The 15,863-nt window shown below is 37.5% G+C and overlaps 1 protein-coding gene across 1 annotated transcript in view; it reads right to left on the minus strand.

The window, feature by feature from the left end:
* Window positions 1-15,863, minus strand: part of PREX2 (phosphatidylinositol-3,4,5-trisphosphate dependent Rac exchange factor 2) — a gene marked incomplete at its 3' end in the record, with an annotated part of 187,125 nt that overhangs the window by 79,228 nt on the left and 92,034 nt on the right. Inside the window, exons 15-22 of the mRNA XM_082014802.1 lie at window positions 15,374-15,446; window positions 14,087-14,229; window positions 13,842-13,934; window positions 12,388-12,536; window positions 9,905-9,990; window positions 7,477-7,613; window positions 3,160-3,277; window positions 2,117-2,301 (exon numbers count right to left, since the gene is read on the minus strand). Of these exons, the coding sequence (XP_081870928.1) occupies window positions 2,117-2,301; window positions 3,160-3,277; window positions 7,477-7,613; window positions 9,905-9,990; window positions 12,388-12,536; window positions 13,842-13,934; window positions 14,087-14,229; window positions 15,374-15,446 (984 nt within the window). The remainder of the gene's footprint in view (window positions 1-2,116; window positions 2,302-3,159; window positions 3,278-7,476; window positions 7,614-9,904; window positions 9,991-12,387; window positions 12,537-13,841; window positions 13,935-14,086; window positions 14,230-15,373; window positions 15,447-15,863) is intronic.

The following is a 15,863-nucleotide window of genomic DNA, read 5'->3' on the forward strand; positions in this document are numbered from 1 at the left end:
AGAGGCCTTGTAAGAAAGATGGGGACAGACTTTTTAGCAGGGCCTGATGCGATAGGACAAGGGGTAATGGTTTTAAACTGAAAGAGGGCAGATTTCAACTAGATAGAAGGAAGAAATTTTTGACGACAAGGGTGGTGAAGCACTGGCACAGATTGCCCCAAGAGGTGGTAGATGCCCCATCCCTGGAAATATTCCAGGTCAGGTTGGACATGGCTCTGAGCAACCTGATCTAGTTGAAGATGTCCCTGCTCATTGGAGGGGGGTTGGACTACGTGACCTTTAAAGGTCCCTTCCAACCCAAACTATCCTATGAATCTGTGAACTAAGGAAAGCCTTTAACTCTTCTGCTACAGTGTTTAAAACACCCCAGTCTCTTTGGTCATACTTTTAGGCTTCCTTTATCTCAGGTTTAATTAATAATACAAACTTAAATAATTCAAGTGTGTTTTTTGCAGCTGTACGTAAAAATTAGTGCATTCCAAACCAATAACTTTTGCAGCATAGCTTTGGATACTTTCTCATCATAATAACTAACAGAAAGAAAAGCTGTCCAGGATTACTTCACTCCCCTACTACATATGATGCAGAATGGAGACGTTTAAAAATGCAAAGCAGGAATGAATACACAGCAAAGAGAGAAAGAAGCATATGGAGAGAAGCATAAGACCCCACTGAATGCACAGAGAAGTACATGTTTAGAGTATTTAAAACCATTTACAGAAAGTTATGTTTCATGAAGTGCCACTACAATTTTTATTATTGCCTTTGAGTTAAGTGAATCTGATTTTGATACCGGTGGACCTTTTGTAGTCATTTAGACCACTATCACTTGTTATAAACTTTATATTATTCTAACAGAGTCACATTACAACTCATTATTTTTTAATAATTTCTAAATATTAAATTAGCCAGTCTAACACTAAGGGTGATGACACATCATTATTTAAGGTCCAGATTCAGTGTGCTGGAAGTATTTAACTAGTCTGTATACAACAATGGAAAATATTTCTTAAGCAGTTAGGAAATAATGCCTTAAGCATTTTATATGAAATTATAATTACAGCAAGAATTAACATCTTTCAGGCCAATGACTTGAAGCATTGACTAACCAGCTCTAGCAAATCTTGTGATGCTGGTGCAAGAAGTTACTCCCCTATCCATCAACATGACCTGCTCCAAAGTGAAGTCAGGGAAAAACATGCCCATGCCTCAGTCATTTCAGTAAAAGGTCAGTACTTTACTTTACACCTCTGATGGAAAGATCAACAGAAGAAGAAATTTGCAGATCTCAAAACACTCCCCAAAAGTTTGAGTTTTCTTACTTTTATTAAGTGTACTTTGTTAGCATGCATATGTGTGTGAAAACGTAAGAACAATCTTTGTAGAAGAGTTGTGTTACTACAGTATTTGTCAGTTTGACCCAGACAATACCAAATATGTATTAAAAATTTCACAACCCATTCATAGCAATCACAGATTTTACCATTTGGAAATATTCACAAAATAAAAGCTCCCATGTAAACTATAAAGTTGCACTTGGTGTTTTTCTTCCTCTGTGGTTTTGCCAATGTGTGTGCCTGTATATGCACAGCTTTATTTTACTTTCAGACACAGAAGAGATGGATGTCGTGCTACTCCTTTTACTGAAACAAATTTTAAAAGTTGCACATGCAATTCTGATGAGATATATAAAATATATATTTATATTAATATATATAATATAATATATATTATACTTATATATATAATATGAAGATATATATAAATAACTTGTGGAAACCACAGCATACCTTCACCAAGTTTTGACATTTCAGTGAGTCATTCACCTTTTTTCAAGTTTTATTTGATAATTAAGAAAAAAGGGAGAGGGACAGGAGGAATGGAAGACTTTCGAGTTCTTCAACAGTTTTTCAGTTTAGAGGCTTAATTTATGACAGTATCATAATTTAGTTTGCTTCCTGAGTACACAATCATCCAAAATGTCAGAGGGATAAAGATGACCAATTATAAAATATTACATGAAATACACATAATCCTAAGAATAAGTAAAAGACAGATGTTGCTCCACTGGAATTAAGCATGGTAAGAATTAATACAAACAAAAATTGCTTCATACCTTTGCAGTCAAGCTGAAAAATCCCTTTGGTTCAATCATTTTTTCTAACACGTGGCACTTCATTCCAGCCGTGCTGTCATACTCATAAACTACTCCATACTCCAGATGAACATTGTCAACAGTCAGACTCACATGATCTTTCTTCCCATCAATTATTGCCATAGTGTTAAATTTGTCAATTACTTCTAGAATAAAGAAAATAACACAAATCAGTTGAGGAGGGTTAGCCATTAAACAAACTAAAAAGGACACAGGCAAATATTCTAGAAAACAGGTATACTCTGATTATTTTATTTTAAAATGTTCATCAAAAAAAAAGCTACCAGCTGAATGATTTAAAAATCAGAACACCAGTAGTTTTACTAGATTGCTGAAGAGGTATGAACAGACAAGTCACAGTAGTCTCTTTTTACAAACAGTTATTGAAGGGGACTAACTGAATTTCAGTTACAATACAGAGACAAATAATAAGTAACAAAAAAAGGCAAAACTGAGAACTTCTGAATAAAGTAGAAAAAAATGACCATGAAAATTATCAACATTCAGAAATGAAACCACAATATCATCCTTTACCCAGAGAACATAAATACAGTTCACATGTTAACTGTCTCTTTCATGACCATGACATGTATGAATGCAGCTTATCTAAACGTTAATTGCCTGAAAATAATCTGAAGGATAACTGACTTGTTATTTCTTATGCAGTAGTGACTAATACATCTAATTGAGCCTTAAATGATTATTAGTGGTGAAAATAAATTAGGTAATTCCTAGGATTATGTATCCTATGAATGAAAATTTAACAGATTTTCCCTGAAGTGTTCACAGCAGGTTTTTCTCAAAATGGGAAATATATTAACTTTCAGAGAACAGCATGTTAAATTTACATCTTTAGAATACATAAAAAAATCAAATCCTTATGTAAAATGCATCTTATGGTCTGCTTGTAATTTTCTCTCCGAAAACAAAACCACTGCCTATATTCTCCTTGCTGCTACACCAATGCTGTAAGCAACAATAAAATCAAAACAACCATTACATACCTTCCACTTTGCAGTCAAAGGCATCTCCTCCATCATCTCCAGAGGGCTTGGTGTTTGTTTTCTGAAGATCTTCCTGTGCACTTTCAATGCTGTTGTAAACCCACTGTATAGAATCTTGCTAAAAAACAACAAAAAAAGACAGCTAGGAAAAGCTTTGCAACTGCAATTGATAGCAACTTATTTCACTGCTCTCAATAATGAAATGGTTGCTTTAATTCCCTGATTATTCTCAGCTTTATTGACTTCTGAGCTCCAAGTTAAAAATAATATTTCGAAAGTTAAAGAGAATTTTGGCTTTGTCTAAAACCATCTGAATCATTTTGTCAACTTATTTTTTATTTCAAAGTATACTGTCATGAGACAGTATGACATCTGTGACAGCATGACATCTATCAGTTTCATGTCTCTGCCAAAAATAATTTAAGACATTTCAAATCAAACTGAAGATTTAAAAACACGTGAGACAGAAAATAGCGAAAAAATAAAGAGAAACGATTTTTGCCTTGCCTTCAGTGAGGATTGGTGTCCCTCAGGGGTCCATATTGGGACCAGTACTCTTTAATACCTTCATCAACGACACAGACAGTGTGATCAAGTGCACCCTCACCAGGTTTGCAGATGACAACAAGCTGAGTCGTGTGGTTGACACGCCTGAGGGACAGGATGCCATCCAGAGGGACCTGGACATGCTCGAGGAATGGGCCCCTGTGAACCTCATGAGTTGCCCCTCACACCCAGAGTCCTGCACCTGGGTCGGGGCAACCCCAAGTATCTATATGGGCTGGGGGATGAAGGGATTGAGAGCAGCCCTGCCGAGAAGTACTTGGAGGGACTGGTGGATGAAAAGCTGGACATGAGCCGGCAATGTGCACTCACAGCCCAGAAGGCCAACCATCTCCTGGGCTGCATCCAAAGCAGTGTGGCCAGCAGGTCGAGGGAGGGGATTCTGCCCCCCTCCTCCATTCTGGTGAGACCCCACCTGGAGTCCTGTGTCCAGCTCTGAAGCCCTCAGCACAGGAAAGACATGGACCTGTTGGAGAGGGTCCAGAGGAGGGCCACAAACATGGTAAGAGGGCTGGATCACCTCTACTGTGAGAACAGGCTGAGAGAGTTGGGCTTGTTCAGCCTGGAGAAGAGAAGGCTCCAGGAAACCTTCTTGCAGCCTTCCAGTACTGAAAGGAGGCTTATAAGAAAGATGGGGACAGACTTTTTAGCAGGGCCTGCTGTGATAGGACAAGGGGTAATGGTTTTAAACTAAAAGAGGAGAGATTTAGACTAGATAGAAGGAAGAAATTTTTCACAATGATGGTGGTGAAACACTGGCACAGATTGCCCCAAGAGGTGGTAGATGCCCCATCCCTGGAAACATTCAAAGTCAGGTTGGACGGGGCTCTTCTAGTTGAAGACATCCCTGCTCTCTGCACAAGGGTAGGACTGGATGACCCTTAAAGGTCCCTTCCAACCCAAAGATTCTATGATTCTATGAAATCTGATGTGTGTCCTCAAAGCTGCTGGCAAATATTATGGCATACCAACCAAAGATATAGAGTATGTCCACTATCACCCATGCATCACTGGCAAGAAGAATATACACAACAGCCTTCATTACTTATATTTGACTTTACTACAGTTATTTTACTAGATGTTCCTTATTTTTCATTCAGATTAGCAAACCCCAAAAAGGACAGAACCACAGGCCACAAAAGTCCATCAGTGACACATGAGCACAGAAATGGTGGCTTGGTCATACAACCTATGAAGAAGCCACGTGGACACCTTACATCTTGTTCTCCCCCCTCACTCAGCTACATGCCCTTCCCTTGTGGAAGGGCCTATCTAGTATGGCATCTCCAGACTACTCTTCTCTTTCCCTTACACTTCAAAAGAAGCTTGAAAGCCAGTTAATCATTCCCTCTCCAACAGCTACAGCAGAATAAATGACACGATTATGACGAATCCGAATTCATATACTTCAAAAACAAGTTTGTGGAAGAATTCAAAGTTAAGCAAGAATAGCAAAAGTTTAAGCTGAATGTTACAATTTTCATGCAAAAAGCCAAGTACGTCCGATTATGCTCTGCTGATATACAATATTCAGCTGTTATCTTTACCCCATTAATCATAACTAAATTTTTGTATGACTAAGGTACTATTACTCTCTAGGTTTCCTAGATTCATCCATGTCTTACTTTTCACTCAATGGCACTACAATATTTTAAAAAGGAAGCTTAACTTTCAGAGCTCTGTTGATTATTGGAAGACACCTGTGCACAAGCTGATTGACAGAAACCCTTCTGAAATCCACGCTTCTTTGCATGTACACCTGAAAGCTTGCTGCTTATTTAGGTAGTCTTACAGGTTTGCTTGGCAGCACTAAGACTGCTATGCCAATCTCTAATAGGAGACTTACATTATGTCAAAGGGTTCCTTCGTTATTTGAACTTAATATGACCTAATGGAAGGACTAGCTACTTAAACTTGAAGCCCCTCTTTCAAAGGTTAACACAAGATACAATGCAATATGATTTGGAGAAATGTTCTCCAAAAGCATTAGAGGCACAAACTAAGCACAAATCTGCCCCATCATGATTAGTATCGCTGCAAAGAAATGGTATGTAATTCCAAGAAGTACAATCTACTTTCAATTTTCTTTATCCAGACAAGACAGAATATAAATGCTGTCCAACAGAAGTTACACAGTTTTTCACACTGCAAGAATTTGAAATGAAACTCCACACTCCAGGCGAGCAGGAAGATTCCTCACCCTGACAAGTAGAATATACAGGAGACAGGAAAAGATCCCCTTGCAATTTTGCCATTGCCAACCACAGGAGAGACTGCAATATTCCTGTTAATTAAATGATAGGCTAATGAACTGTACTTACATAATAGGAGAAATACATAGTCATCTTCCAAATAATTAAAAACGCAAATTTCTGAACAGGAAATGAAATTTTAGCTGTCTTGACACCAGTGGGAATACTGCCATTTATTTCAGTTTAGACAGCTCTCCCATGGCATTTGATAGCCCTACATCCTAAATGAAGATTTTCTTGTCAGTCTGGGGGATTTTAGTTTGCTGTGATTTGCTGAATTATGATCAGCTACTTTTTTAGATTGAAATAAATACTCTGTATAGGAAAAACAGTTATGTACTCCAACATATTACAGAAGTAGATTAAAAAAAACAGAGTAATTTTGCATGTGAAGGCATTCATGCCAGCCAGCATTAACCAATCCTCTCTCGATGTCACTGATCTCTTTAGGAACTCCACGCTGACACACAGAAAGAACACACATGCTATAAAGAATTTCATTTATCTGTTATTCTAGTCAGTTTTGCTACTAGGGCACGAAGCACCCTCTCTTTGCTGGAGTGCATCTTCATTTAAAGAATAGGTGAGCTTGATCCCAATATGCCATGTAACAACTTCGATTCTGTATTTGAGATTAAACACAAACATCCAGACATTTTCATGAAGACTGTATTTGCATCACACAGTTCTAACTAACTCTTACTTATAATTCTTATCTCATATCTATGCAGTAGGTGTGGGAGGAGGATTTCACTCTTGATTTTAATTGAATTTTTCTTCTCAATTAACATGCACTGGAAGAGTTTGTGAAGTTAATTAATGATATTGGTTCACAGTTTATGAGAAATTTGCAGGGACTTGGAAAAATTACATTACAGAATCCAGCTGGTTTTGGTTTTATTCCTTAAATTTGTGTCTTGGAAGCCTTAGATTTTCTCCTAAACTAACGTGAAAAGATAACAAAAATTGCATATATTAAAAAAAGGGGAAATTTTGAGCCCTTGAAAGTATGTCTATTCCCAAGATTGCAATGCAATGGAAACAGAGGAACTTTTACAGATCGAATATGTGCACTCTGCTCTCCATGTGCTGTAGTGTTATGAAATTCTGGAAGAAGATCAGCCTTTTACACTGCATTCTCCTGCTGCTGAGCAGGCAGTGAGCTGTATAAATCCCTTTCCATCATGATGAGAATATACCTCGTAACGGTTTCTGCACAGAACTGCACTTGAAATAATTCTTTAAAATACCTTATAAAAAAAAAAATCAGCTATAAGCTTAGATTTATTTCAATGCAGAAATTAGACCCTGAATATCAGCAATATACTAAGCAACCTTCAGCTTTTATAATTCAGATGGCTTCCCCTCACTTTTATTCACCACTCCTTTCTTCCCATCCCACTCAAACACAACAGATATGTGGACAGAGATATACACCATGCTGTTTACTTTCAAAAATAAATTTCAAAGAAAGTCTGCAAGAGTACCAAGTGAGACATACCTGCATTGGCCGCCTGTACTTCCTGCACGCCGTGACGTGAGCAATAACACTTGCATGAGTCTCTTTGCTGACATTAATTCCATTCACTTTGATTATGCATTGGCCAGGGTGGAGACCCGCCGCAGCTGCCACTGTTCCTATTAAAAAAAAAACCCTCATAATTGACAGACTTCTTTCCCTAAACATCTCCTTTAAAGCTAACAGTCCAAAAGTCTCATTTTTTTAATCAGAATCTGTTCTCACCAATTCTTACATACTTCCCCTGACCGCAGGGTGCTTCTGCAGTCAGCTGGAGTCCAAGAAAATGGAGTTCCCCAGCAGATAACTCCATAAAAAGAGACCAGACTATTTTCTAAAGGCTGTTTTATAAAACAAATGTTGATTGGTAATATGAAAATGTGGAAGATTTGTCTTAAAGAAAAAGACTTCTAATGGCTAAAAAGGCTCTGGCTTGAAACTCACTAATTATAACTTAGACCATTTTTATTCTGGATTCTTTTATATTCCCCAGGCTTATGAGCTTCTTGACTACTTCAGGTGTCTTTATTTTACATGCAAAACAGAAGCTTTCTGAAAATTCACAAAGAAGTATCAGAGCATACTAGAATTTCCTGTTAAACATTAAGTGAAATATTCAAATTCAAAGACATTTCCAAGCATCTAGTTCTCACTTCAATCTTTTTAACAATTCATTTACCAACTCAACAGAATGCCTTACAGCTTTATTCAAAACACCCAAAGATAATCAAGCAGGAGATCTCAAAAATTTGAATTATTTTGGGGAAAAAAAACCACGAAACACCATATTCTTTGAGCAGCAGAAAATTCATGGTTCAGCGATTTATTTTCACAAAGGAACAACCACCTTGGGAAAAATCTTCTATCCACTGAATAGGTACTACAAAAATAGTAGCTGTCTCCAGGGCTTTTCAGCGCGACCCAAGTATACTCCTGAAAGACAGCCTGCTGGAGTATGACCTTAGTTCCAGCTACCTGAACATTCGTCTCCTTATGTCCGTCTTGGTACTGCCACAAAGGTGCCAGGGAATTCAAAATCTATTGCCTAGAGACTGCAAGGCTGAGGTGCAGAAGCTAGCTGCTATGCAAGAAAAGGCTAAACTGAATTTGCAGGGCTGACAAATAGAAAAGCTATGTCATGACTTCTCACAGCTGAGCATATTTGACAAGGAGGTAACTGGTAGAATATACCTGGATTTCCCTCATTTTAGGTATTACCAAGTCTTGGTTTTGTTCAAAACAAATACAATCTGCAGCAACAATAGATGATAGCTGCATTTTAACTCTAATGCCAAAGAAAGTCTTTGGAAATTATACCATCACCAGCTATTGCAATAAAAAAAGGGGGGGATTTAAAAATAAACTTTTAAATAGGACTTATTAAAAATCTTTCTCAAAAAAAGTGATCTAAAAATAATTATTTAAATAGGCCTTATTAAAGATGTCTCAAAAAAAATCTCTTCAAAAAACCCAAGGTCCCAATTCAGAAAAATATCTAAGCATATGCTTAAAATCTTTCAGGTTTATCAAACCACAAAAGCAAGCACTTACGTACTGTTGAGCCTAATTGGAATAAAGTATGTGGTTAATGAATAAGGATAGGCAGTTGAATTGAGATCCAGGTGCAGAAATAATTATCACATCAGCTCAACAGTCTGTAGTTTATTAGACTTTCTCTCAAAAACCTAATTTCTGGCACCACAGCCTAGGAAAAAAGTCATCGAGTTCAAGTCTGGCTGCTTTGCAAATCAGTTCATTTTAAATTCCTCAATTACAAAGGGAGGAGGGGGGCAAAGGACACAACTGCCCCACAATAGCTGAAAATACGGTGTTAGTTGGCTCTACCATTAAAAACATGCAAGAGCAACAATGCTTCAACTTCTTTCATCACCAGTGCACCAGTCAAGAACATAATGAGGTAGGGATAGCAAACATTGGACAGTCACATGACAGAGCAGTATTTAGAGGAAACATCTACAATTACTAAGACGGACTAGGTCACCAGCATCCTTGTAAAGATTTGTGAAAAATGCATTTTCTGTAAATTGTTTTCAGAACATTGCAGTACCACGTGGCCACCTAACAAATTAACTCTCAGGAAGTGAGTGGTTCCCAGCACCCATTCACTGGAGAAGGTCGATTCTATGCCCATCAGCTATTCCTCAGTCTGTAGAGAATGTACAGCCTTACCGTAACTTTCCGACATTAGTTTAAATACATACCAAAAAACGCATCAAAAAAGTAAGAACACAAGATAACCTTATTTGGTTTTATTTAATATTGTTTGTTACTTTGGGGGGTGGGAGGGATCTAAGCTGAATCACTGAACCTAATTTTGATTTATATCAGCCGTGCCATTTAGATATTAAATGTGTATTTACCACTACCATTGACAGCTCTTACGGCTTACCTCTCCCAACAGCATGGACAACGGATGGGCCAAAGCCTCGGATTTGGAATCCAAGTCCATCTGCAGAGTCAGGAATCTTCACTGTCCTGATACAAGCAAAGACTCAATATGAATACAGCAAAAGGTAGTATTTTGTTGGTCGAGGCAAAGGTGGACAGCAATAAGTAAGTTACAATGGTGTTAAGACTTCACGTTCTCCTTCAAGTCACGGTTTCAGTTTCAGCACCATTCATATTCCAGCTACTTTGCACCACTGATTTCAGACATAAGCGCAAGCCGAGATACTGAAACCAATCAGAGGAAGGCAATACTATTTGGCAGGGAAATTCAATATGCCAAGTACGACCAGAGCACCACCATAGCTTTAGGATTCTTGCGGTTTGGGCAAGTTGGCACAGCACAGCAATACTGAAAGCCCTGGGAAGGCAAGCAGTCTCTCAGTGAAGAGGACAGAGTCTGGGAACCAAAGACCATGGCAGACCTTGTCAGATGACAGGAGCACTGCGGAGACTAGATCCGTATCACAATTTTTTAACATCTAACTGTCTACTTGGCAAGTTCTATTGAAAAAGTATTTTGCTGCAGTTTGAGCAGCTATGCAAAGTACTGGGTTTTGTACAGCAAGAATCACCTGCTACTGTTCCTATAACTTGTAAGCACATTGAAATACGCTCCCTCTTGGTCTACGTGCAACAGTAATAAACCTACTGACAAACGTAAGTAACAAAAACACACTCCTGAGAATCAAAAGTCACATCTACCCTTAAAATGAAGCCCTGAGCTCACCCAGAGTAAGCTAGCATATCCACATGATATCAGCTCACATTCCAGAAAAAGCAACACAGCTGCATTAGCCCTTATCAGAGCTAGTTAGGTCATGCATAGCATTGCACTCATTTAAGTTTGCAGCCTTTACCTCCAGAGCCAGCTTTGTCATTCTTTAAGGGATCTTTACCCCAAGCTCTATTTGCCAGTGCAAAAGCAGACAAATTCAAGTTGATGCTCAAAAGCAATTTTAAAACACATCTGGACTGTAATAAACTTGATTTACAGGTAGTTTTGAATAATATCAGTGCATCATTTCTTGTACTTTCATGTTTTTCTGGTATACATAATGTTTAGCATTTGGAGACGATTATCAGTGGAGCTGAGATCCAAAACCCGCTGAAGTCTATAATTTAAAAAAAAATATTAGAATATTCTTAAGATTAATAAATTTCCATTTGAAATATTCTCCTAAGTATAGTATCATTTAGTACACATATACTAAGGTTGATACAATCTATATGGTTTCATTCTGAAAATCCTTTGTGAACACTCTAAGGAGCTATAAAAGACCATCACTGGCAGTTTAGGCTAAGAATTTGGGAGATAACTGTCTCTTCTGCAAACACAGTTGTGCTAGCAGCAGCTCCCAACAAAAAGCAGGCAGCACTGAGAAACAAATTCTTCAGCTCCTCAGAACTCCTCATTCTCTAGATCGTCTCTGCCAACCTTGAAACTCACCCACATTTTCACTGGCCAAGTCGAACCAAGATCTGTAGCAAAGAATGGCCAAGATACGCCTTTTACACTTGCTGCAACACTATCATCTACTGGTTTGGGGGATGTTTTTATTGTTTTTGGTAGGTTGGTTGGTTGGTGGTTGGGGTTTTTTTGAGTATCATTCCAGATGATCATCTTTATGCCGTATTTCTTTCTTTGCTCTTTCCCCCTTTCTGGGTGCCACTGTATTTCCCAAGACACTTTTGCTTATTAACCGGAGAAATATGTCTCCACTCTTACCACTGAACCAGGGCCATTTCCAAGGCACTCTGTGCGTGCTGTCTAGAAACAGAGGACGGTTCCTCCTTACCCTGCAAAATTTGGTCAAAATCACTCCTGACCACTGCTTCTTACTCTCCTCTTTCTTTGGTATATACAAACCAGTTACAACTGCATTAACTTTATTAATAGACCTATGCTCGTTTACATACTTACTGAACCCAGCCAGTAGGGCTCACTTTGTATTTCATTTACGTAACAAAAATTGCATTCAGGTAGGAATGCATCTCATATAAAGCCAGGGAGCTGTTTACTTGCTCCTGCTGTTTACACAACCAGTACACATGCTGGAGGGGCCCATTAGATCGCAGACTCCAACTTCTGCCAAACCAGCAGCTAATCTCCAGACAGAGGAACTTGTTTAATAAACACAGTGAGAGATAAGTGATCAAAAGCGTCCAGATAGTCAAGGAAACTTCATTTACACTTGTGGTTCCTGCATGTATTTAAAGTGGCAGAGCTGATGATCTAAAGCACTCCTGTTTTGCTTTTGCTGACTGACAAATGTAATAAAATCAAAGCAGATCAAATTGCTTTACAAAGATTAGATACAGCATTTAAAATAACTTTACAGTAGCACTGTCTGAAGTTCCACTGGTATTTTAAAACTCACTTTAATTGTAGTTTGTAAAAATTCCCCCAAAGGAATGAGAACTTACTCCCGTGGTTTAGTGCTCACAAGAACCCGCAGGGGCTTTCTGCTGTTTAAACATGCTTTCAGGAAGCAATCCACTTCACTGAAGGGTCGCAGAAAAACCAGGTCACCATTAATAGCAAAGATTTTTTTGCCAACTTCCAAGCCTGCCATCTAGAAGACAATAACAGTTGTGTATATGTTTGCCTTTTATAACCACTAACATTATGTTTTCTTCTGCTGGCATGCAACCCCAGTAGGAATAATGACATTCACATTTCCTTTACGTTCTTTGTGTCCTTCACATACCATGCACAATAGACTTAACACCACAAAATGCTTCTAGAACTTGTTAAATTGACATGAAGAGTACAGTAAACACTCATTCTAGAGAGACCTAAATACAAGAACTAGTCTTAATCAAGATTTTATGACAGTATTACAGTATCAGTTAACATGTGTAATAATTAACACAACAGCTTTCATTGAACCAGTTTATTTTTTTAATTACATTACCTAATTTGTCCATCCATCATTCTCCAAAGGCATTACAGCTTCTTTCATAAGGAAAGACCTGATTCGTATTTTAGTAAGTGAATATTTATTAAACCCCAAAACAAAACAATATCCTTAAACGTTTCATGGCCTTTGAGCCAAAGGTATGGCAAGCCAAACTGCATACAGGTTTTAAACTCTGGTCTAACAAGAAAGGAACCATAAGCAGTTGGACGGCAGGAGTACACAGAGTGGCTCAGGGCACAGGCTAAGCCTTAGCACCATCTGAGAGGATGGCAGAGCCTGACAGTTAGAAATCACCCTGGATATGCTTCTGTGGCTGTGTTATATTATTGATTTGCTGTATCTATTTTTATCTCAAATTTCTATTCCACCATGAGATTTAGGAAGGCTTGAAATCTAGGTCTAATTTTTTTCTGTCATGGAAGAGACTCGTTCTTTATCTTTACATGTATAGAGATTCCCATGAAGTTCAGTAGAATATGAATTTACCCAAAGAGCACCTAAAGCAATACTAACGAACAGAAAGGCTGTCATTTATATTTATTCAGTCAGATTCTCAAACTCTAGACTTTATCCAAAGCTTGATACATCCTTCATTATGAAATATATCAAGTGCAACTCACAGACTAGCTTTACACTCATTTCATATTTTACCAAAAAATGTTTATTCCACTCATGAGTAATGTCATCACTGGAATATTGTAAAATGTAAAAAACCAAAATGATAACTTTTATATCACCACTCAATACGGCAATTTACCCAAGCAGAAAATCAGTGTTGAAAATGGTCAGAGAATATTTTTAATTAAAAAAAAAAAAAAAACCACCCCCAAAAAAAAAGAAAAAAAGCTTTCTTGGAAAGTTGTCATTGTGACCTTCTACTGCTATAGATTTTCCTAAAAAACATACACCTGTGATCAAGTGAACAAAACAGGGAAGGTAATTTATAATACTTGATACCTCAGCATTTGATCCTTTCTCCACCACTTTAATAATTGGCACCTTATTTTTATCTTCTAAACCAAAACCATAGGTGCCTTCATTAGATTTAATCTGAAAAATAAAATTGTTCAAAATATTGTTCAGAAAGGCATTAAGAAGAGCTAAAGTATATCCCCATTATATAACAATACACAGTGCTAATTTATTGTTGCTACAACCGATTTTTTACTCATCAAAACATTCAATCACTGGGTTTCACTCACCAGTAATGACTTGGCTATGACATTTTCCACTACTTTGAGATCATGTTTCATGAGTCTGTGCTTCATATTTGACCCTTCCATTTCTTCATCCGCATAAAAACGAAACAGCAGTGGTTCATCTTTAAACTCGCTTTTCTCTAACACTGTATGATACAAAAACATAAACATTAATCCTTTTTTCTTTTGAAATTTTGAACGGTGTGGCTTTCATGAACCATAAAACACTAAACATGCGTACAAAGACTAAATGCTAGCAAAGTATCTAGGAAAATCTTAATTTTAAATATAAGCAATGATTTTTATTTGGATCCATTACAGATGGGTGTCATTAAGCTCATTTTCAACTACATTTGATTTCATTAAGCTGAGGAGGACACGCTAGCCTGAAATGGCTTTAGTGAGAGTGCCAAGCACAAGTTGGTTTTTTTCCTAAAATGGATTTTAAAACATGATTTTGAAAAGTTCTTCTGGACAGCTGCTGGAGATGCTCACCACCAAGGTCTGTCAATCTCTAGGTGGTGAAGCATGCCAGGTTCAGTACTAGAAATGGATTTTGTGGGGATGTGGAAGCAACTAGAACAGCAGACAGATGCATTTGTATGTTTAAAAATCAAAGGAAAAAGAATGAACAGCACCAGGGGGAAGTTAGTTCTCCCTCCTTCTCTAAACAAGCTGATGAGAAAATAATTTCCTCCTCTTTTTATTTCAGTAAATGACCTACTGCTTCAATCCTTTCACTGAAATCTTCCCTCAGATCATATTAAATGTGACCTTGTTCTCCTCATTTTTGGTACTGCCCATCCCTCTGCTCTCTTCTCTTTATTCTTTGCTGTCCTTATGATTTTCTCATTTTTCTGCAGTCCACTTTCTCCTGCTGTCACCACTTCATTTCTTTAAAGTCATTCTCCTCCATACTTCATTCATTCCTCCAAAAATACCTCTGCTATTTCCTACACATTTCCTCAATTTTTATCGTCTCATCTGTGCAAGCATGTATTATCTGCTTAAGAAATTTCTTTCAAAGTGGCTAATAAAACTGCCCTGCCTAAATCCTTCAGAGGATGAATCCCTCAGTACATGCTATAAAATTGACTGAACATAATTTTCAGAGTATACAATAGCTATTTGTTTTTCTTGAAGACTGTAGCATAGGTCTCTTCAGCAATACAATGAAAGAACTTCCTATCCCTTCTGGAATATCTTTACCAGCCCCTGCACTTCCTTCCTTCTATGTAGATAGCATTAAACAAAAAGAAAGCATAGCTTGTACAGAATGCATTTACTTACCATGGTGCATAAACCCATTATCACAAAGAGCTACACCAAATATCATAGCTTCTTCCCTTGTCCGGCAATCGCCCTGTTAAACCATAGCAGATTTTTTTAATATACTTTAATAAAGCAGAAAAATGGATTCTATGCACAATGGCATAACCTCACAGGGCCAGCAATAGTTGTAGATTATATTTACCACTCCCGCATTTATAGACGCATTTATAGCATACATTTTAAACAGTAAATGCATGTTTATATGATATACTTCTTTATAGTTACAAATAAATACGTAAACATTTTAGTAACACTGCATTCTCCATAAAAATTGGACATAATAGAATCTAAAAGTATCACAGTTTTTAACTTTTATTTTATAAAACTGGTACATGTTGACTGAGTGAACACACTACCCTGTTCTTGTTCCTAGTTCACCTAAAAAAGAACTGATGACAGCAAATTGGTACTGACTTTTATCCATCTAGTTAGTAATTTAGAGTTTTCA

This window comes from Phaethon aethereus (assembly GCF_964289735.1).
Source record: "Phaethon aethereus genome assembly, chromosome: 2".
NCBI classification, from domain to species: Eukaryota; Metazoa; Chordata; class Aves; order Phaethontiformes; family Phaethontidae; genus Phaethon; species Phaethon aethereus.